General features: G+C 38.7%; 1 protein-coding gene and 1 pseudogene across 1 annotated transcript in view; one reads left to right on the top strand and one right to left on the bottom strand.

Moving 5' to 3' along the window:
- Positions 1-22,133, bottom strand: part of Nbeal1 (neurobeachin like 1) — a 147,238-nt gene that overhangs the window by 93,898 nt on the left and 31,207 nt on the right. The window contains 4 exon segments of the mRNA XM_051153879.1: positions 605-691; positions 5,302-5,408; positions 7,540-7,846; positions 14,002-14,087. Coding sequence (XP_051009836.1) covers positions 605-691; positions 5,302-5,408; positions 7,540-7,846; positions 14,002-14,087 — 587 coding nt within the window.
- Positions 19,137-19,910, top strand: LOC127196316 (G1/S-specific cyclin-D3-like; annotated as a pseudogene).

Raw genomic sequence — 22,133 nt, 5'->3', positions numbered from 1 at the left:
ATATATAAATTTTCCAATAAACGTGTTGGTGGGGAAGCAATTTTACAGGTAGGTTTTTGTCTTTATCAAAATAATTTACATATATCTTTTGAGAAAAAACATACATGTTTTGATAGTCTAGCACAGGGTTGAATTTTGAGAACAGGAAAAAAAGAAATTGTACACTAAATTAACATTCAAAGGCTTTATCATCTTCTTCCCTTCCTCCAAGATTCAGGTTGTCCATTGAATTATAATCATTGTGTCAATAGGAAGCAAAAAATCAAGATAATACCCATAACTATGCATATTCACAAACAAAGCCCTCACGTCCCAATACACCGCAGTGCTTAGAAAAAGAAGCCCTCAAACACAAAGCCATCACCAGGTGGCCAATACTGATACTGGGTTCCATTCCTGTACTTTTTATCTTCTCACACTGAAAACTGCATGCATTAACACAGATAGAATTAGTGATGGTTTGTGTTTAATTTAAACAATTCTCAAAAATAAACAGAGCTAGAAGTTTGTAGTTTTGGAGAAATAAGAAGAAAAGTACAGGAACAGTTATCCCATTGATTGATTTTGGACTTCAGCTGAAACAAGATGCAGGCTTTGTAGATACCTCGTCCTCATTCATTTCTGTCAGTAATTGGTTGGCAAGGTCTTTCTCGTTCTTGTCTGCCACCTTACTGTGAGCATTTAAAAATAGCTGTTAAAAACAGAGACAAGAATAATGGAGAAAGAACATTAAATTGTTACCTAAAAGCAGAATGAGGTCCAGCGGGATTTCCATGTCTCTTGAAAACTAATCCAAGAATCCATATGTGAAGTACATAACTTCCAGAAATTGGTACTTATTTGCTTTCTGAATAACAATTTAATAGTAGTTTAAATGCTGTATAACTATTGTAGATACAGTTCACCTTTGTAACTCAAAAGTTAGTAAAATAAACAGCAATAACTAACAATTAATATTCCTAAATTCTTGAAGAATCAGTAGAGAAAATCACTCAGAAAAGAAACTTTCTACTGAAATAGATAAAAGATTCCATAGTCAATAATGTATTTAGCTGAGGAAGATTACTGTGTGATGCTGAAGCTCACACTGAGGGCTTTATGCACATTTGCAAGGTGCTCTACCACTGAGCCATATCCCCAGTTCTTTGCTACTTATCCAAGCTTATTTACCTAAAATGAGAATATCTCATCAAATCACGTGCTGAGTAAATGACACAGAACCTACACTAGCTTAATTGCGTGATGTATAGCACATAATAGGGATTTCAAAATGAAAGCCAATACTCTAAGAAAAATTACATATGATATTAATATTCTATATTACTAATGTGCAAAAGAATGCAGATGCTCAGATGAAGATGAAAGTGAAATTAAGTAATCTCCATGGCTGAGGATATAATTCATTCATAAAGCACAACCCTAACAGGTAAGGCCCCAAGACTGATCCCTAGAACCACAAAGCAGGAGTTAACACAATAGAAAGTATAACTCTAAAAATTTAAGACAGTCATAAAACACAAGATTTCAGCCTTCTTAAAACCAGTATAATGGCTTTAAATCCTTCTTGCTATTACTACTGACAAGTGGTATTGTTGGATAGTCAAAATACATTGTATAAAACTCAAAGAATTAATAAAATGTTCAACATTCATTACATCTAATCATAAAAGTCTGATACATATAATGCAATATGTATTTTACAAATACATAAAAACTTTGTGTTATAATAACACTTAGCTGTCAAGCACAGAAGCCTTTACACAAATTCTTGGAAAATGAACACATACTTAAATTGACGAGTGTCATACACAAAGATACCAGAGAAGCCATCAACAGTGTAGGCCAACAAGATGGCTTAGTGGGTAAAAGTACCTGGTGCACAAGTCCACTCTAAGTTCCAGTCCCAGGTGTCCTCTGATCTTCAGATGCACATACTGGCATATACACACATTTACATCATGCAGACACACACACACACACACACACACACACACACACTGAACACACACAGATGCACACAATAATATGTCTTCAAAAAAGACTACCAACAGTCAGTTTTAAGTTTTCCATCTGATTCACAAATTGTTTTTGCTACCTGACAGCCTTAGCTGAAGTGTTTCCAGTGAGTATGGATGCTCAAACAGTAAAATCATCTTGATTCTACATTGTTATATAAAACAGACTAGATGACTTAGTAAAGACAACAACAAAATTATACTGAAAACAATATGCAAATCATAAAATACATTTGGGAACCTAAATTCACAATATTCCAAGTATTTTTATATTTGTAATTCACAACTATGTTCATAAAATGCTCTATATCAATAAAAACTATAATTGACTTATATTTAGTACACAGTAAATATTTTATACTAGTTAAAACTAATAACCCTGAATGTAAAAAACAAATTAATAATAGCTACATATTATAATGAACTTAGGGTCAGAAACCATGAGTAAAAACATCCTATTTTCACCAATTACTAGTGTTGAACATGAGGTTGTAATTTAACACCTCAGGACATTATTTCTTCACTTGTGTAATGACTAAGTTTTACAAAGACTGAATTTTAATGTTTTAAACAATTCATTACTGCCTGAATGATTAACTTTCTTAATGTTGGAGAGGATGTGAAAATGAAACCCTTATGTGTTGCCAGTGGGAATGTAAATTAGCACCACAAAATGGAAATGGTGTGGACATATCTCAAAAAAGTCAGCCCAGAACTATGATATGACCCAGTTCTCCCACTTCTCGGTAAAGAGCTAAGGAATAAGGTCAGTAAACATGAAATACTTGCATGCTTGCTTGTGCTGCTGGCCTATGTACAACAGTGAGGACACAGAACCAGCTAAGGAGCCTGTCAACCACCGAGCAGACAACGAAAATAAGACATACCATATAATGTGGTATTGATGCTAACCAGGAGAAAACATTACATTCTGTCACTTGCAGCAAAATGGATGAAACAAGATATTCCAGACATAGACAAGTATCACATGTTCTCACTCACATGTGGAAACAAACAAACAAACAAACAAACAAACAAATGATTTAAGTAGAAGAGCGATTATCAGGGATTAGGAATAATGTGTGGGTGTTGGTAGCAAGGGCAGAAGAATGGATGAACATGATTGAAACAATATGCACACCACATAAATCCAATTAATTTATAAAATAATATGCATTAACTTCTGAAAATAATGGCTGGAATGTCACATGCTCTGTGATGATTCAGAATAAACACACACACATACACACACACACACACACACACACACACACACACACACACACACACATATATTTCTCGGAGAAAACTTTAAAAGGAAAGGGCTAGACCCAAAGGTCTGTTTTCCCTCCTGAAAAGCATATCTTCTTTGATATGTTCAATACCAAAGAAAATGTAGTAAATAAATGAAATAATTAACTTTTCTAAAGCTAGCACTTGAGAAGCTGAGGCAGGAGGATTGCTGTGAAGTTCAAGGGCAGCCTGATCCCACAGTGAGGTCTGGGCTAGCCCTGCCTCAGAAACAAGCACAAGCGCTCTAACTGAGACCTGGCTGTAGAACAAATACAGACACTTTTTGTTCATCATGTCACTACTTGACAATGGTTCTGCAAGATTCTGTCACTTCATGAGTTGTATTTATCTTAGTTTGACTAAGTATACTTGGTGACATTCATCCTAAAGATTTATTTCTCAGATGTATCATTCTGTAAGAAGTAACTGTTAGGTCACCATCCTGGTTAGCTATGAGAAAATAATTGTATTTTTTTTAAAGACACTGTTCAGATCACACTTATACACATACTGAAGAAAAGTGCATCTTGACAAATTTCAAGGGGGTGGGACCATCCTAAAGATTACCTGATAAATGAAATCCGGATTATTTGGGGGGGGGGTGTTTCAAAACAGTTTTTCTGTGTAGTCCTAGCTGACCTGAAACTTGCTTTGTAGACCAGGCTGGCCTCAAACTCATGACATTCACCTGTCTCTGCCTTCCAAGTGCTGGGATTAAAGGCATGCATCACCACTGCCTGGTTAAATACAAATTCTTTTAGTTATGAGGTAACTTTGTTATTGGCACTGTCTTCCTAAGTGACAAAGCCATACTGTTTTACAATAATCAAAGTGTTTTATAAATACTTCTGCTATGCATTTCTCATCTGATAGAAAAAATCTAGGCTGGGAAGATGACTCAGTGAAAGAAAGTGCTTGTCACGTAGCATAAGGACCTTTACTACATTTGTATAGTCAGGACAAAGAGGCAGTCAGGAAACCAGAAACAACTATGACTTTACAAGGTCTCAAGTATGTGCATCAATGTCTAATGGAAAATAAAGTATTTCCTAAACTGAAGCATCATCATATAAAAAGTTTCACTTAAATTTTAATACCCTTAGATAATTATAAATACTGTAATTCTAGTTTCAATGAAGACAAAACCTATCCCCTGGAAACAGTGAGTGGCTCTTTCTTTAACGAGCTCTTCTGAGATTGGAGGATTTAGAAATTTGCCTAGTTCCTAGACCAGGATGTGTGACTCCTGAATCCTGCCCTCAGCCTAGCCACGGATCTAAGGGGCAGAGTACCCACGGATAACTGAACATCCTGAGAGAGGACAGCCTTGGCCAGACTCACTGGCTCTGAGATCCTGGACAAAGTATGAACCCTGTGTCTCATTTTTCTCACCCATGATATGGGGTAGTATATACATATACAATTATGTATATATATATACATTATACATTATATACTATTAATATATATTAATATGTTCTAGTTTTATAATGATAATTAAATCAGTCTACATGTTAAAAGATAAAACTTGATTATGTAATGAAATGTAAGCACAAAGTAACAATAAAAATTTTGGTAATAACATGTTCAAATCTGAATCAAAACAAACTTTTGGGTTTTGGTTTTTGGTTTTTCCAAGACAAGGTCTTACTATGTAGTTCTGGCTGTCCTGAAACTCACTATGTAAACAAAGCTGGCCTCAAACTCACAGAGATCCACCTGCCTCCACCTCCCAAATGCTAGGATTAAAGGCACGAGCCACTATGCCCAACTAGAAAAAGTCAAAACCAATGCCAGCAAGATGGCTCAGGAGACTGAGGCACTTGCTGCTAAGCCTGACAACCCAGGTTTAACCAGTTTAACTCCTAAGCCCCACATGCTTAGGACAAATTCAATCCCCACAAGTTGTCCTCTGACCTTCCACATTCATGCTGTGGTACATGTCCCCACATACAATATGCAAACAAATGTTTCATAAATGAAAATAAAGTACCTTGCAGTTCTGTAGAAGTCGTATAAGATGTTCAAAGCAATTACTATTAAGAAAAATGGCCTGGAGAACAGGCCTGTCTGTGCAGTCTAACATGGCTGTGATGGTATCTATAAAAATAAAAACAAAATCACTCATATAAAAGTCAAAATTTTGGGATCAAATATCCATTGTTATTATTTTAAAGTTAGGCTTTTCAATTGACAGATGTAAATTAATTGGGAAATAATATAGATGAGGAGCAGAAAATAAAAGCTGTAATTAAGAAAAGTGAACATTTTCATACTTTGTAATTCAAGCTAGTTTAAATTTTATATGACTGACAAATGTTTTTTAGCAACTTGCTATCATAAGGCTCAAGTCCCCTGTCTGATTTGCTATTAGTAAGCAATATCTGTTTATGATATTTAGTAGTCATATTTATACACTATTAAATGAATATACAGCCCATGAAAGCAATGATAATATTTATCTCTCATTTCCTACTACATTGATAATCCGATTGAGAAATCAAAGGCCATCTGGCATGGCAAATATAATAGTTTCCAATAAAAAGAATTCTATGCAACAGAGAATCAAACTTATTTTTAAACTTAGAATTTACAATAACTACAGAAAATGACATTATAGCACATGAACTAAAAGCCATACAAAATGATTCTCACTTTTCTATATAAACAAATGTTGTAACGGATCACTTATAACAGCATTTTTTTTCCCTTTTTTTTTTTTTTTCTTTCTTTCTTTCTTGTTTTTTTTTTTCTTTTCAAGACAAGGTCTCTCCATGTAGCCCTGGCTGTCCTGGACTCACTTTGTAGACCAGGCTGGCCTCGAACTCACAGCCACCCACCTGCCTCTGCCTCCTGAGTGCTGGGATTAAAGGTGTGCACCACCACACCCGGCTTTTATAACAACATTTTTATGCACAGTATTTCTAAATCAATATATGTACATATAAATGTATACACCAAATCATTACTGTTTCATATATCTGTGTGGTGAGATAAAAAAATGTTACTGTTTTTTCCTAGTCTTCTCGTTTAGCTGTAGTGACAACATATGCCTCTGTAATAAGTACAGTTCTTTAACAATCTAACACAGGGACGCAACAAGAATCATATAAAGTATTGATCATAGTTCACAACATAGTGAGCTGTCATCATGGTCTCCACCAACGAGGCTTGCTAAAATCCTTCGTGCGTGAGGCACTTACGCAATCTGATGGAAATGGCATCTGTGACTCTGTACCTTATTTGTGCTCTTAACACAACATGAATTACTAAGATAAAGAGAAACATGACTCTTTTTGTATTAGGTTGTGTATATTAATTGCAGTTTTTGTCATTTCCAAATGCCCATGCCTACATATAAAACCACAAGAAGGATTTAGATGACAATAAAAAAATAAGTAATGACCAACTGATACATTTAATCTAGATTCTGAATATGGATTGCACTTGCAACACCACAATTTTGGGGCATGCATTATTCTCTCTTCAGGATCACAGCGCTGATGATTCACAGAAAATGGGCCTCAGTGTCGGAGTCTTTAACTTTCTGTGCCAGTTCTGCTCAACATGAACTGAGAGACTTTAGGAAAATTACTGCGTATCTGACTCCCATACATTCATCCTTTAGAAGGGAATAATGAGTGTGAGTCGCCTGTTGTTGGTTAAAACAACTGATGGAAAGTATGTGCTACACTAATACACCGTAACCACAGCAAAAATGAGCCATTTTGAAGAAAAAAGAAAGAAAGAAAGAAAGATCTCATAAACTGGTTAGAGAGTTTGCAAAGCATAGAAACCAGATACCCTTGCATAGTCACAAAAAGAAGGAAAAAAAACCTCACACACAGAAAGGTCCTCTGGGACAACTAGATGATCTGTTCTAAGTACAGAAAGGTTAGAGGCCTTTACCTAATTAATTTTTATCACAAGTAAAAGACAACAAATGGTACCTTGTGAAAACTTCCTGGCAACTTTAGTCATAACTGACTTTCTTTTTAGCATTAAACATTTTAATGGATTAGACTTGCAAAAAGAAGTATAGACAAGTTTCTCTTTGATAAAATAAAAATGTAAGCAAATCAATTCCATACTGATTATTTGGAAGTCAAAAATCTACATACTCACTACCTGAACTAAGCAGCCAACATTTTAAATACAATAGACCTGTATGTGAAGAGAAACTGAGAATAAGAAGTAAAAATAACTGGAGGAAACTCCACTGAATACTTACTCAGCATCTTAATCTGAAGGGCTATGAATTGCCTTTCCCACCGCCTGGACCTCCTCTGTGTAGGTAAAGCAGAGTGGTCTGAATTGAGCAATTTAAAGTAGTTCTCCAGTATGGTACTCGTCTCCACCTGGCGCTGGTCGGAGCTGCTGGTGAGAAGGATATGCACCACCTGCGTAAGGCACTTCAGGGTGAGCTCTCTCTTCCGACCCACTTCCTCAGGGTCTCCTTCTTCCCATGAATCACAATCAGACAAAACTCGCATAAGAACTTCCATGGTGGCTGGAGAAATTGCTTGCAAAGCATTCCTCTGAAAAATTAAGAACAATAAAAGATCAAATTAAATCTAAAGGAGGTTTTATACATTTGCTATAAGAGAATTAGTATGCCTATGGGTAACATTTTATTTTTTTAATTATTGTATTATGTTTCCTTTTTAACATATGCATTTATATTTTTACACATGAATAAAATAAATTACATGCAGCACGAAAAAACATTTTCTTTTAAATAAATCAGCAGTTATTAATGGATAATAGATATTCTCCAGAGACATCTGAAACTCACTTTCCATCCTTTGCAGCTAAAAGTAAGATACTTCTGCTCAAAAACAGAGGACAGTCTATGAAAAGGCCTTTTTTTTTTTTTTTTTTTTTTTAAACAGATGAAATGAGGTTCTTTCTCTTTATTTTCTTTCTTTTTTTAACCTCCAGCCTGGAGAACAGACACAATGCTTGGAGCCACCTTTACATTAGAAAAAATAAAACCCAAAAATTAAATTGTAAGTAGAAAACAAAGAGCAAAACAAGGTATTCAAAGGGTCTTAGCCCATGAACATTTCTCAGAGTTTCTGTGCCCACTACGTGAATTTAAATTTCTTAATCAAGAATTTTAAAACCACAATTTCAGCCAGGCATGGTGGCACGCGCCTTTAATTCCAGCACTCTAGAGGCAGTGACAGGTTGATCTCTGAGTTCAAGGACAGATTGAATTCCAGGATCGCCAAGGCTTGGGGGGAAAAAAATCAGTATCAATTTCACTAAACCTCTTAGGTTTTATGTTACCTACAGCAAATCCATCTCAAAGGACTGAGTTGTGTAAAATGACTGGCTGATTCTAGCAACATTCCTGAAACTCCTTACATTAAACAAGTGGTTGCTGTTGAAACATTAGAAGCCAAGCCTCATAGTACAGGCTTATAATCCTTGTTATTTGGGGAGGTTAAGGCAAGAGGACCAAAAAGTTCAAATCTTGCTTGGGCTACAAAGTGAGTTCAAGGCTAGTGTAGCCAACTTAGTGAGACTCAAAATTTAATTGTGACAAAAAGGATGGGAGTGGGTGTACACAGTTCAGTGCTAAGCAGCATCTAGCACATGTGCACATCTAGCACAGCATCTAGCCCTAGGTTCTGTCCAGTAATGCAAGAGAAAAACAAAATGTAACAAATATATTGTGCTATAGGCCATAGGTCACTAAATGTCATTATTACCAATAATAAAATTACCAATAAATAATATTACAGAAGAAAAGTATTGATGTCATGCTCAGTATTCAATCGTCCCTAAAATCTTTACCACTAGAACCCCTGACATTTTTCTGGACACATGGCTACCAAGAATGAAGATCACACTGCCTACTCCCCCTGCTGCTTACAAGACCCAGAAGTGAACTTATCATCTGGGCGTATTTCCCTTTGTACAGTCACAATGACTGGGTTTGGTAAACGAGACACAGAAGGACGGAGCAGATGCAGTGGGGCACACTTCTAATCCCTGCACCTGAGAGGCAGAGGAATGTGCAGATCTCCTTGAATTCAAGGATAGCCTGATCTACAAAGTGAGTTGCAAGACAGCCAAGGCTTATCTAAAATGGGCAGGAGGCAGGGAGAAGAAATCAAAGTGATTGCCAGAAGCCGGGCATGGTGGCGCATGCCTTTAATCCCAGAACTCGGGAGGCAGAGGCAGCTGAATCTCTTAAGTTCAAGGCCAGTCTGGTCTACAAAACAAGTCCAGGATAGCCAGGGCTACACAGAGAAAAACCTGTCTCGAAAAACAAAAAACAAAAACAGAACAAAACAAAAAAAACAAAAACAAAAAACAACAGAGTGATTGCCAGTTTCTTAGTATCTCCTTAAAAGAGTTTACTCATGTCAGTATCTCCCTCCTGACCCCATTTTTTTGTGCCCCAAATGCCAACATTATGGTCAAAACTCTAGCAGGTACTAACAAACTGACATTAAGAAGAAATCAAGAGTCCCTGAAGAGCCTAGATCCACCATGTTAACTCTGAACAGTTTCTTTCCCAGAAGCGCTAGAGACTGACCCCAGGGCTGCCACATGCTGAGTGTGCACTGTCTCACTATGCTACACCTTCAACTCCACAACTGCAGTTTTTGATTCAGAGACAAACGTAAACTAAATTAAGCTTGGATAATTTCATTATTATATAGCAAATCATAAATTGAATACAATTCTAACTTGAGTTTTTACAAGTACAGGCTACTTTGTTCATTGTTTTACTTTGTGTCCTTTAGTCCTTGTAGCTATTCTGTAAATGTCACTGTTTCCCTATTATAAATAAGTAAACCAAAAGACAACTTATCTGAGTTCAACCTCTGTGAGGGGGACACAGGAACCAAAATCGGTCAAGCCCGGTGTCCTTGTTCTTAATAAAACACGACAGGGGCCGGGCATAGTGGCACATGCCTTTAATCCCAGCACTCAGGAGGCAGAGGCCAGCCTGGTCTACAAAGGGAGTCCAGCACAGCTAGGGCTCTGTATAACAGAGAAACTCTGTCTCGAAAAGCAAAACAAAAAAACCCAAAATAAAACATAACAGGTTCTTTTTATGTATTTTAACAGATCTAAAAGGCAAATATTTCAATGGAAAATTCTAGCATAATGCTTTGGGACAGACCTGCCATTAGACTCCCCCCTACCACTACCACCACCACGCCTTTTCCTTATGGTAAGATTATTCTTATATCATCAAATATTCAACTCAACTAAAATTGCCTTATCCTGACGCAAGACCCAGTAAGCAATCTTCTGAATTCAGTATGTGTAGCTGACTTACACAGAATCACAAAGATTCTAAGTAGTTTAGTACATAAAATAATAAATCTAGTCTCTGGCATCTATTTTATTTTTCATGGTAAGTGCTCATTACAGAATTATCTTTGAGCTTCATAACCCATGAATACTAACAAGAATTTGTCTCAGGAGCTGGAGAGATGGCTCAGCAGCTAAGCACACTGACTACTCTTCCAGAGGACCCAGGTTCAATTCTCAGCACCCACACAGCAGCTCACAACTGCCTGAAACTCCAAGATCTGACACTCTTACACAGACATACAGGCAAGCAAAAAAACCAATGCACATAAAATAAATACAAATATTTTTTCTTTTAAGAGTATGTCAGCCTAGAGAGATGTCTCTCAGAAGTTGAGAGCATTGGCTGTTCTTCCAAAGGTCCTGAGTTCATTTCCCAGCAACCATTGGCTGGGAATGGCTTATAGCAATCTATAATGAGATATGGTGCCTTCTTCTGACTCCATGTAGGCAGAATGCTATATAAATAATAAATGAATAATAATTTAAAAAACAGTATGCCTCAGTCAGGCGCATGCCTTTAATCTCAGCACTCAGGTTGGGCAGTGAGTTCAAGGCCAGTGTGGTCTATAAAGTGAGTCCAGCTAAGGCTACACAGAGAAACCTTTTCTCAAAATAAATAAATAAATAAATAAATAAATAAATAAATAAATAAATAAGAATATGTCTCTAGGTGCTCAAAGGTAAATAAAATCCAAGTAGGTTCTCATCACTTACAATAGGAGTAGCAACACTATGTCTAATTTTTATCTGTCAATTTCTGTAAACAATAATGAAAAAATGAAGTAATGATCCAAAAGAAGAAAAGTCAGCTAATAGAGCAAAGTGATGAAACAAACTTAAAACAGAAAGTAAGGCGTAACAGCGGTGATGCATGCCTTTAATCCCAGCACTTGAGAGGCAGGCAGGCCGATCTCTGTGGGTTTGAGGCCAGCCTAATCTACAAAGCTAGTCCTCGGACAGCCTATGGCTACACAGAGAAACCCTGTAAGATCTAGACAACCGTTCTTTCATCTTAGGAAGACTGCTATCTTCCACCAAGATCAAGAGAAGTCCACAAACCCAACCAGGAAGCTTAAATAGGGATAGGATAAATAAAGCAGAGAAGGTAATTTTAGCAGTAATCTAAAAGTGATGGGTGTGAATATACACAGCATGGGAAGACCATTAAGTGAAAAATATGATAACATAGACAAAAACAAAAACAGAAAAGATGAGAGAATTTCAACAGTGGGAAACCCAATCTCAAGCTGGATTTACATACTAGAAAACACATTAAACATACCTAAATTAGAAACATTAATTAAAAGGCATCAGTCACAACTGGCACAGAAGAACATGCCTGTAATCCCAACCTTCAAGAGAGGCAGGCAGATCATATGTTCAAGGCCAGCATGGGGTTACACAGTTAGATCCTATCTCAAAAATCCTATCTGAGAAAAAAAGGGGGAATTATACATAATATATCAAATAATCTGCTTATGAAGTCTCCAAATTAAACAGTGAACTGTAACCCAGCATCCAGTTTCCCTACTTGGGCTTCCTGGTGGATACAAGGATTTCTCATCACCTTAAAGAAGATAACAGTCTTCTTTAGATGAAAGATAAAGAACAACTTCCTGTTGCTATGCAACTAAAAGTTCTTACTGGCATTAAAAAAAAGAGCCTTTGGAAAAAAAAAAAAAAAGAGCCTTTGTGAGAGCTCTCAACTGCAGAAATATCTAAATATCAACTCCAGGATGTCTTACCGAGCATAGACCAGGTACTTCTAAATACCCAAGCAATATGTACAATGTCAAGGAAATTTTATATAACAAATGTAATTAAAACTTTTCAAAAATATGGAATTCTAGGTTTTTAAATAAAATAATAATTTAAACATGTAATTTGCTACAATATGCATAAAAAGAATGTTCCATGTAAAATAAAAGACTACTGTTTTAAAAAGAGGTATAAGAGAGAATTCTCAACCTCAGAGAAAGAAAAGAAGGGGAAGCCAGGCAAGATGGTGCAGGTCTTTAACTCTAGTACTCAAAAGGGAGGGAAAGGTGGATCCCTGAGTTCCAGGACAGCATGGTCTACAAAGTGAGTTGCTGGGCTATACAGAAAAACTCTGTCTCAAAAACCTAAAAAACAGTAACAACAACAACAAAAAAAAAAAGGAAGGGAAAAATGAGGGAACTCAAAAAAAAAAAAAACAAAAAACTATAAACTTGAATTTTAAAAAGTCTTTATTTCCAGTAGTCTCTATCTGAACTTTAGTATGCCATTCAAATGTAAACAATACTTGTGATTTTATCACCAATAAAAATTCTATGCACTTTTCTTCATTACAGCTGTTATAACATAACAAGATCCTGTATGGCCTGTCAAATGCAGTTGTTCCTAGGTCATATATGCTGTTCTTTCAATCTCGCAGGCTCAAGGAATCCTCCTGTCTCAACTCCCTGCACAGCTTTGAGTAAAGCTTTGTAGCACCATGCCTGATTCACTACTATACTCTGTTGTTTTATGCCTTATAAAAAGCCAGAGTGGGGCTGGAGTATAGCTCAACAGCATGAGTGTTTGCCTATACAATGCATGGGGCCACAAATTCAAGCCCAGGACCACATAAAAACACAAACACACAAAAGCACATATTACTATTTGTCTTATTACCATTTCAGCAACTGAATTTCAAAGTAGTTTTTCTTTTATGTTATGTTTTTCACCTTAGATATTTAAAAAAATTATAATAAGGGGTTTTACCAAATTCCAAAGGGTTATACAACACAAAATGTACAAAGAGAGTAAAGAATCTCTCATTTAAACTTCATTGTTTAAGAAAACATGTAAAACATTCTCTCTGAATTATCAGCCTATTGGCAACTAGTAATTGTACTCAGCTTGCCAGAGTCATACCTTTTAAGATAGCAAACACAGAAGAACTGGAAATTCAACATTGTAAATAATAAAATGAGTTGTATAAATATATTTAGTAACTGCAAATAGACAGCAGAGTGACTGAATTCATGATGTTGGAAATCAAACTGCATAGCATTTTACTTCTTCATGCCTAAGATAGGGCTAATTTCCTCTATACTTTAAAATAATAACAAGTAACTAAAAGCCAAGAGAAATAAGAACTTATAATACCAAAACTCGTCCAATCTATATTCATCCAGTATTATTGTCAGTATTAATGTTACTTAAGTTTTTATGAAAGATTTTAGGAAGTGCAATTTTAAATAAAATATAAATTTGAAAGTTATTTCAAGCATCGTTATACAAGACACAGACTGCATTAAGTAAATCACAGAGAGATTTTTGTGCTGTTAACTACAACTTATACATTAACTTTCAACACTGTCCTCACCTGCCCACCGGCTACAATGGCTCCAAAGAGATGCAATAAGCAACACTTAAGACTTTCCTTGAGATGTTCACTTTCCTGAAAACATTCTGTGAATATAATACACAAATAAACAAATAAATAAGATGTCTATTTCAGAACACAATGCATGTCTAAGGAATGCTTGACACTGACACAGAAGAACTATGTGAAAAGGCTAACCTGTCAAGCGGCAGGGCTGACAAACGGGGTCACGATTCCCTTAACTCCCATGGTACTTCACCCCCTCTGTCATGAATAAGCTACTGTAAGGTAGGTTACTATCTCCTCTGAAGTCACATGGTCACTAAGTGACAGAACTAGAACTTACCCCAGTCCTAACTTAAAATCTCTTCTGTATGCTTAACAGCTGGCCCTTTGGTGAATTACAAAATGAAAGCGTTAAATAAGAAAGATTTCCTAAATCTACTCTAAAGATCAATATTCTAAACTTCTAGCACCTAGATGTTTCAGCATAATGAAACATTTTGCTATCTTTAAATGCTATAAATGTGTATGTTAAAGAATAATTAAGGCCAAAAACAAAACAATTAGGAAAAGTTTCCCTTTAACCTCTTCCTCAATTTACCAACATTCTTCTACCTTAAAAAGAATTTTACAGGAAAAAAGAGCTGTATAATACACAGTCTTTCTCAGGAATGCAGGGAATATTGGTTTCCAGGATCTTCACCTCAGAATACAAAAAGGCATGAATTTGAGTTCAAGCGCCTGAATAAAGATGATGCAGAAGTTGCTTGTACCAGTGCCAATCCTCTAATATACATTAAACTATTTCTAGATTACTTAGACTATCTAAAATGATGTAAATAATATGTAAGTAACTCTAACACTGTACTGTTAAGAGAACAAAACAAGAAAAAGTCTGTACATGTATAGTTGCAATTTCTTTCTCACTGCATGATTTCAAGCTACAGTTAGCTGCATCTGCAAATGTGGAACTTAGTTTCTTAATTTAATACATTACGAATATTACTGTAATTTAACAGATAATCTACCTTATTCATCTTTATTAACAAAAAATAAAATAAAATCAGCATGATGAACATTTATTTAACCAGTCTTCCTTGACTTACATTCCCAGGTTTTGTTTCCCAGTTCTCAACTGACAAACTGTTGTTTCCCCACTGATTTAGGGCAGGGTGACAGGTTCGTGTGGTCTTGTTTGACTGCGCCCCCTGACCACTGGAACTGCAGCCATGAGCTATTGTGTGGGTCCTCACGTTTGCACACCAAGTACTTTCCTGACTGAGCCATCTGCCCAGCCCTTGCTTGTCCTTTCTTTTTAAAATCCTATTATAAATACTGTTTTGCCTTAATTACACCCTTACACAGCAACATAATGACAGATATCCAACGTTATACATAACACTGCCAAATACAAGTATAAAATGTACTAACAGAAAATAGTAATTTAAAATTTTAAACCATTACAGTTATGATGGAATAACTGTTATACGCATACTTTCCTATTTTAAACAGTATAAAAACGAACAAAATAGGTCCCAGAAATCAGGTCAGAGAGCTGCTATATATAGAAGGAAAACATGTTGAACTCAGGAATTATTTCAGATTTCTTTTAGAAATACTTTCAGAATTACTGCACAGGATGGGAGGACTCTAAAAGACCACTGATATTTACTGAGTTCAGAGACCAGGAATCAATGTTAGGAGAGGCTAGGGCAACTGGAATTTGCAAAGTGGAATCCTGGAATGGAGAAAGTTACACAAGGTGCTCCAAATATACATATAGCACTTGCTTTGAGTAACAATCTCACAAGATAATCTAAAATTCCACGAGAAGGCAAAAATCTACAAAGATGAGGTAAACAGAATAACTGTATAATCTTACACTAAAATGTAAGATGTGTGTTTTATTCACCCATGGGGAAACTCATAAAAGAAATAGTATAAAGGATATTTTTTAAAAGTAGAGCTGAAGCCAGGCAGTGGTGGCACATGCCTTTAATCCCAGACAGAGGCAGATAGATCTCAGTGAGTTCGAAGCCAGCCTGGTCTATAAATAGGACATCCAAGGCTACACAGAGAAACCCTATCTCAAAAAAAAAAAAAAAAAAAAAAACAAAAACAAAAACAAAAACAAAAAACAAAAAGAAAAGAAAAGAAAACAAAAAAACAAAAAACAAACAAACAAACAAAAAAAAACAGCCCAAAAAGAATTGAGTCAGTTGCCCAAGGGTTGACTGCAGGATGCATCAGAACAGTAGCTACAGCTTTTAATTCCAGAACGTGGGAAGCAGAGGCAGGTGGACTCTGTGAGTTCAAGGCCAGCCTGGTCTACTGAGTTCTAGGACAATCAGAACTATCTAGAGAGACCCTACACGTCCCCCTGCCACCTGCACCCACACACACAAAAAAAGTACCTGTCATGGCTCTCTTAACAGAGAAAGCCCTTAAATTTACTTGAGCTCTCAACTACCTGTTTACAACATTTTATACCAAATAACCTCTCTACCAAACCCCATATCTCCCACTAGTTTACATATTCAGGGTTTCTCTGTCTAGCCCTGGCTGTCATGGACTCACTTTGTAGGCCAGGCTGGCCTTGAACTCACAGAGATCCTCCTGCCTCTGCCTCCTAAGTGCTGGGATTACAGGTGTGCACCACTTGTAATCTTTTATGTTACCAAGCCTGATTACTTGGTAACTTTGAATTTTTTTACAACAGTGCTCCACCTCAACTGCTCTACTTTATTTCCTGCCCCAAAATAAGGTTTACTAATGAAGGACCCTGCCATTTGAGGTTGCAGTCCTCCCAGTCTGGATAGCCACTCTGAGCTCGGCGATAGATGGAGGACTCCCTCTCCCCAGCTGGGCCTCCTGCCCCTCTGCCTGACCTCATCTGGAGAGCGTCTTTAGGTTAGGCTCCTAACCACATTTGATATATGGCCCTTGGCACAGCTCCCTACTAGCTCTCCCCTCCCGGCCCCTATAGGATAATTAGGTACTGTGTTCCCCTTCATATGATAGGAGCTGCCAACTGCAAAACAGGCATCCTTGAAGTGCCTAGTTCTAACCAATTATGTACAACTATCCTGAAATCGCCTCGCCCGCCCCTCTCCCCACCCCCGCACTTCTCCCCAAGGACTATAAAGCCTTTGTTTCCCCCAAATAAAGTTGAACTATCTCCCTGAAGTGGTTCCCAGAAAGGTCATTCTCCCTCATGCTCAAAGGCCTTCCGAGCCCTGTGCTTCGCCTTCTGTTCCTCCTGCGTTCGTGGACTGGTGGTGGCCAAGAGCCACCCAGGGAAAGGGAGACCCACGTTTACCTTACTCAAAGCTCACAGATATAATATGGTTTACTGACAGAAGTTCTTATGTGAGAAATGAACAATAAACCAGCTGTGCTATTTCTCCTTATAGATATCATAGAAGCCTGATCTCTGCCACCCAGAAATCAATACAGCTGGTTACAAGAAGCAGCTTAACTTGTGCTGGAACTTAACCTGAGCAAATGGGCAACTCGGAACTCCTTCTTGGAAATACATGCACGCACACACTGCCCTCTGAAAGAAGAATTTACCTTAATGCTAAAGACGGTCTCATCAATTACAGATTTCAGATTCTAACTTCATTAAAGACAATACATTTGCTGGCTGAAATAGCAGCAGTCTATTAAAGGGCCATCAAGTAAGAAATCATAAGCAAACTTTAAGAAACTTACAGAGGAGATGCAGCAGCCAAACGGCAGACTATCCCTTACTAGATATTGATGATACTTGCCCAGACAGACACTAAAATAGCTGAAGCCCTCTTTCTGGAAAATATTCCTCCATTTGGCGTCTCAAGAGCTCTTCAAATAATAATGTGCCTTCATTTGCTTCCCAAATCACACAGTCTACACCCAAATCTTTGGGAATTTGATATGATCTCCATTGCTCTTAGAGATCTTATTCTTCTGAAAAGGTGGAGCACTCTAATCAGATCATAAAGTTACTTTCAAAAAATTATGCCTGGAGACTCAGCTTCTCCAAAGGACAGTATTACCAATAGCCCTCCTAAGATTTCAGACAGCTTTTGGCCTAAACTCCTTCTGAGGTGATTTATTCCCATGCTCCAATGAACAACTCTGCTATGCTGCACACATGGGACCGCTAACTGGAGTTAGCAGGTTATTTAAAAAAAAAAAAAAGACAAATTTGTGAAGGGAAATACGGGAGGAGCTGGAGAGAAGAAAACGGGTATAAATATGATAATATTTTATTTTGCATGTGCATGAAATTCTCAATAATAAAACAAAGAGTTTTAGAAAAAGCTATCCCTAGCTCTCTGTATTTGGTTCTGGCCAGTCTTTGTCTTTTTTTTTTTTTTTTTTTTTTTTGGAGACAGGGTCCTGGACTCACTTTGTAGACCAGGCAGGCCTCGCACTTACAGAGATCTGCCTGCCTCTGCCTCCTAAGTGCTGGGATTACAGGCATGTGCCACCAACACCTGGCTCAGTCTGTCTTTTTATACTCAAGATAAAAATCAGTTCTCTTGGGATGGCTCAGGGTTAAAACTATTTGCTGCTCTTAGACCTGTAACTCCATTTCTAAGGGATCTGATGCTCTCTTCTGACCTACAGGCACCAAGCAAGTATGCCATGCATAACAAGTAAAACAACAAGTAAAATAAAATAACTAAATATAATTTTTAACAACTAAAAATAAAAGATAAAAAAATGTTCTTTATACCCAGGCATGGTGGTGCATGCCTTTAATCCCAGCACTCGGGAGGCTGAGGCAGGCAGATCACTGTGAGTTCGAGGCTAACCTGGTCTACAAAGTAATTTCCAGGACAGCCAAGGCTACACAGAGAGACCCTGTCTTGAAAACCAAAAAACAAACAAAAATGCTCTTTATACTGGCCCAAGACTATGCTCATAACAATACAGAAGACAAAAGCTCCTTCTGGACTTCAACAGTAGATACTCCTCTTCAGGGTAATGACTAAAGACAACTGCCACACTGCACTGATTGTGCTAGAGCTGGCTTCTGCCTTAAAGCTGACTGTTGCCGCGCTCTCCCTCACGTGCCTTGCCTCTCCGAGGACTCGCCAGGCCACACTCCCGCTCTCGCCCACCCACCCGTGAGCCTTCGAAGGATGGAGCTGCTGTGTTGCAAGGGCACCAGGCATGCGCTGGGCCTGGACCGTCCCGCAGCTGCTGGGGGACCCAGCGTGTCCTGCAGTTTGCTCTGCCTGGAGGAGAGCATGTGCCAGGAGCCTCCTGTTTCCAGTGAGTGCAAAAGGAGATGGAGCCGCACACGCGGAAGATACTGGCGTGCTGGATGCTGGAGATGTATGTCTTCCCTCTGGCCATCAACTGCCTGGATCGCTACCTGTCCTGCGTCCCCACCTGAAAGGCGCAATTGCAGCTTCTGAGTTCCATCTGCCCGTTGCTGTCCTCCAAGCTGTGCGAAACCACGCCCCTAACTATTGAAGTTTTGCAACTATACAGACCAAGCTGTGGCTCCCTGGCAGTTGCCGGAATAGGAGGTCCTGGTCTTCATTCTGCATCGCCTTTCTCTGCCCAGTGACCAGCAAGCCTTGGTCAAAAAGCATGCCAAACCTTTTTGGCCCTCTGTGCTACAGATTACACCTTTGCAATGTATCCTCCATCCATGATTGCCACAGGCAGCATTGGGGCTGCAGTGCAAGGTCTGCAGATGAGCTCAAGAGTTTCTGGCAAGAATCACAGGCACTGAAGTGGACTGCCTGCGTGCCTGTCAGGAGCAGATCGAAGCTGAGCTCAGGGAGAGCCTCAGGGAAGCTGGTCAGAAGGTCTCCAGTCCAGTGCCTAAAGCCCCCTGGGGCTCTAGCAGCAAGGGGCCCAATCAGACCAGCATTCCCACTGATGTCACAGCCATCCACCTATAGCTTAGGATAGGCCTCCTCAGGTGGCCACCAAGCAGAGGAGGGGTCCCTGCCACCCCCTCCCTGCCTGTTGGAACAATTCCTGCCGCATCTGACGCCTGAGGGGGGCTCTTCCCCTTACAAAGCCCAAGAGGCCAGGTCCTGCCTATCCCCACAGTGTGCACTAAGGGGCTGGCTGGTCATGAGGGTGTCTGCATGGCTAGTCGGTTCCTCTTCCATCCCACGTGACCAGCTTTGGCTGCTTTGGGTCTTGCTGGTCAGAGAAATTCAGAGAGGTAAAATCCATACACCAGCATTCCTTTTGGAGTCCCTCTTCTGAGGCTCTTTATCTTCTCAATTGCCAAAACGCCCCAGGACCTTCCAAAGGTGGTTGGTGTCCCTCCTAGGGTCACTGCATTTGGATTCAGGTCCTTCAAGCATCCTGCCAAGACTTGCATGAAGACCCAACCTAAGATGGCCACCGTGCAATCCAGACTCCCAGCTGCTTCCTGCTTAGCTTCTGTGATTGAGGGATCTTGGGGCCTGCTGATGGTCATTTTAATTTACTGCTTTGACTACAACTGTAAGAGGGTACAGTGAGGCCTGTACCCAACAAGGAGTGGTAACCCTGGCAGTTGCTGTTTCCCTCCCCTCTGCTAGCGCTTTGTGGCCCAGGAGCTGCTATAGCCTGGGATGGGACCATGCCTTTCTCTCCTTAGCCCTCCACCTCATCTCCCAGCAGAGGGATTAAGAAGGGATGGGTGCTGCAGAGGTGACTGAGCTATCTGGAGAGTGGGCAAGCCCTATGGACACAGGTCTTTCCTCAGGCCACGAGGTTTGGGCCGATGGCACATTTCTATCATGCTGCCTTAATAAAGATTTCAGAATTTAAAAACAAAAACAAACAAACGAACAAAAAAGCAAACCTGACTATTGCATAGCATTTCTCTAATGCTTAGGTAATTCAACTTGAAATCAATAAAGACAACACAAGATCTTTCAAAGCATGAGGAGAAGAGCACAGTGCGGAGATAAGCTGAGCCTTCTCTCTCCAGTACTCCTTTCACAACGGTTATGTCACGCAGGCATCAGGGCATTCTCAAATCTGAGATAAAGATATATAGATGACTAGCAAAAGCTATTTAAGTTAGGAAGCTGTTTAGTACTGGAAACTACTAATCCATACTGGCTGCTATATATCTAGGACGGGTCTCAGCTTATGTGAAAACATTATTGTCTTTGATGCATCAGAATGGCTTGCTGCTGACCAGCTCCTAATAGCACTAATGATTCTGAGGCACTATCTTTTCATTTCTCTTAATTCTAAAGTACAAATGATTTTTTTTTTAAAGCGACTGCTCTTAGGATGAACTAACAAGTTTAGTCTAGGAATCAAAAAGTAAAAACTTTAATTATCCTGCTAATTTACCTATCTACAACTAGACTAGAACCTAGGTGCTTCCATGGTATGACCATTTAGCTTTTGTCAGATGACTGACTCTGCCCCTGCAGAGATCAGTCACAACCTACCTTTGCTAAACTGCAAACAAGTAGAAGGCCCATGGAGGCCACAACAATAGGATTACTGCCAGGCCCAAGGCACTCTGAGTTGCCTAATATTCTAGCTAGTATCTTGACTCAACTGCTATACTCGAAGACCCTCTCCCCTCCAAAGTCTACACGTGTATTTTCCTTTGTTCTCTGTGCTTTCTTGGTACTCCTACTCCACCATCCCCAGCAGCAGGGGGAGCCCCCAGTGTCACCAAGAAATGTTTCTCCTCAAATACAATGCAGTGCATCTCTCTAGTGAATCTTCAAAGAATCTTTATTGCTTAAAATAGTTTTTATTCCATCTACAGATGTAGAGAATGTCATTTTCGCATATTAAAACTCTTATTACATATGCTTGCTTATATAGCTCAGGGAATATCTCTTAATTCTAAAGTACAATTGATTTCTTAAAAAGAACAACTGTACAAAAGCACTGCTTTAAACACATTCACCACCCATCAAGAGGCACTTGTGCTTTTATTAAGGTTGGCTATTTTATGTATATGCCTGGTGTCACCTTATCTACACTACATACAAAAAATGGTTCAAAGTCCAGAGAGATGGATGGTAGGTTAAAAGGTGTTTGCCACCAAGACAAACAAGCTGTTTGATCCCCCATGTCAGAGAGAACCAACTGCTGCCCTCTGACCTCCACACAAGCACACTGTGGCAGCATTCAAGCATACACAAACACAA

This window comes from Acomys russatus, chromosome 12, assembly GCF_903995435.1.
Source record: "Acomys russatus chromosome 12, mAcoRus1.1, whole genome shotgun sequence".
NCBI classification, from domain to species: Eukaryota; Metazoa; Chordata; class Mammalia; order Rodentia; family Muridae; genus Acomys; species Acomys russatus.
This window is presented reverse-complemented; position numbering and strand designations above follow the sequence as displayed.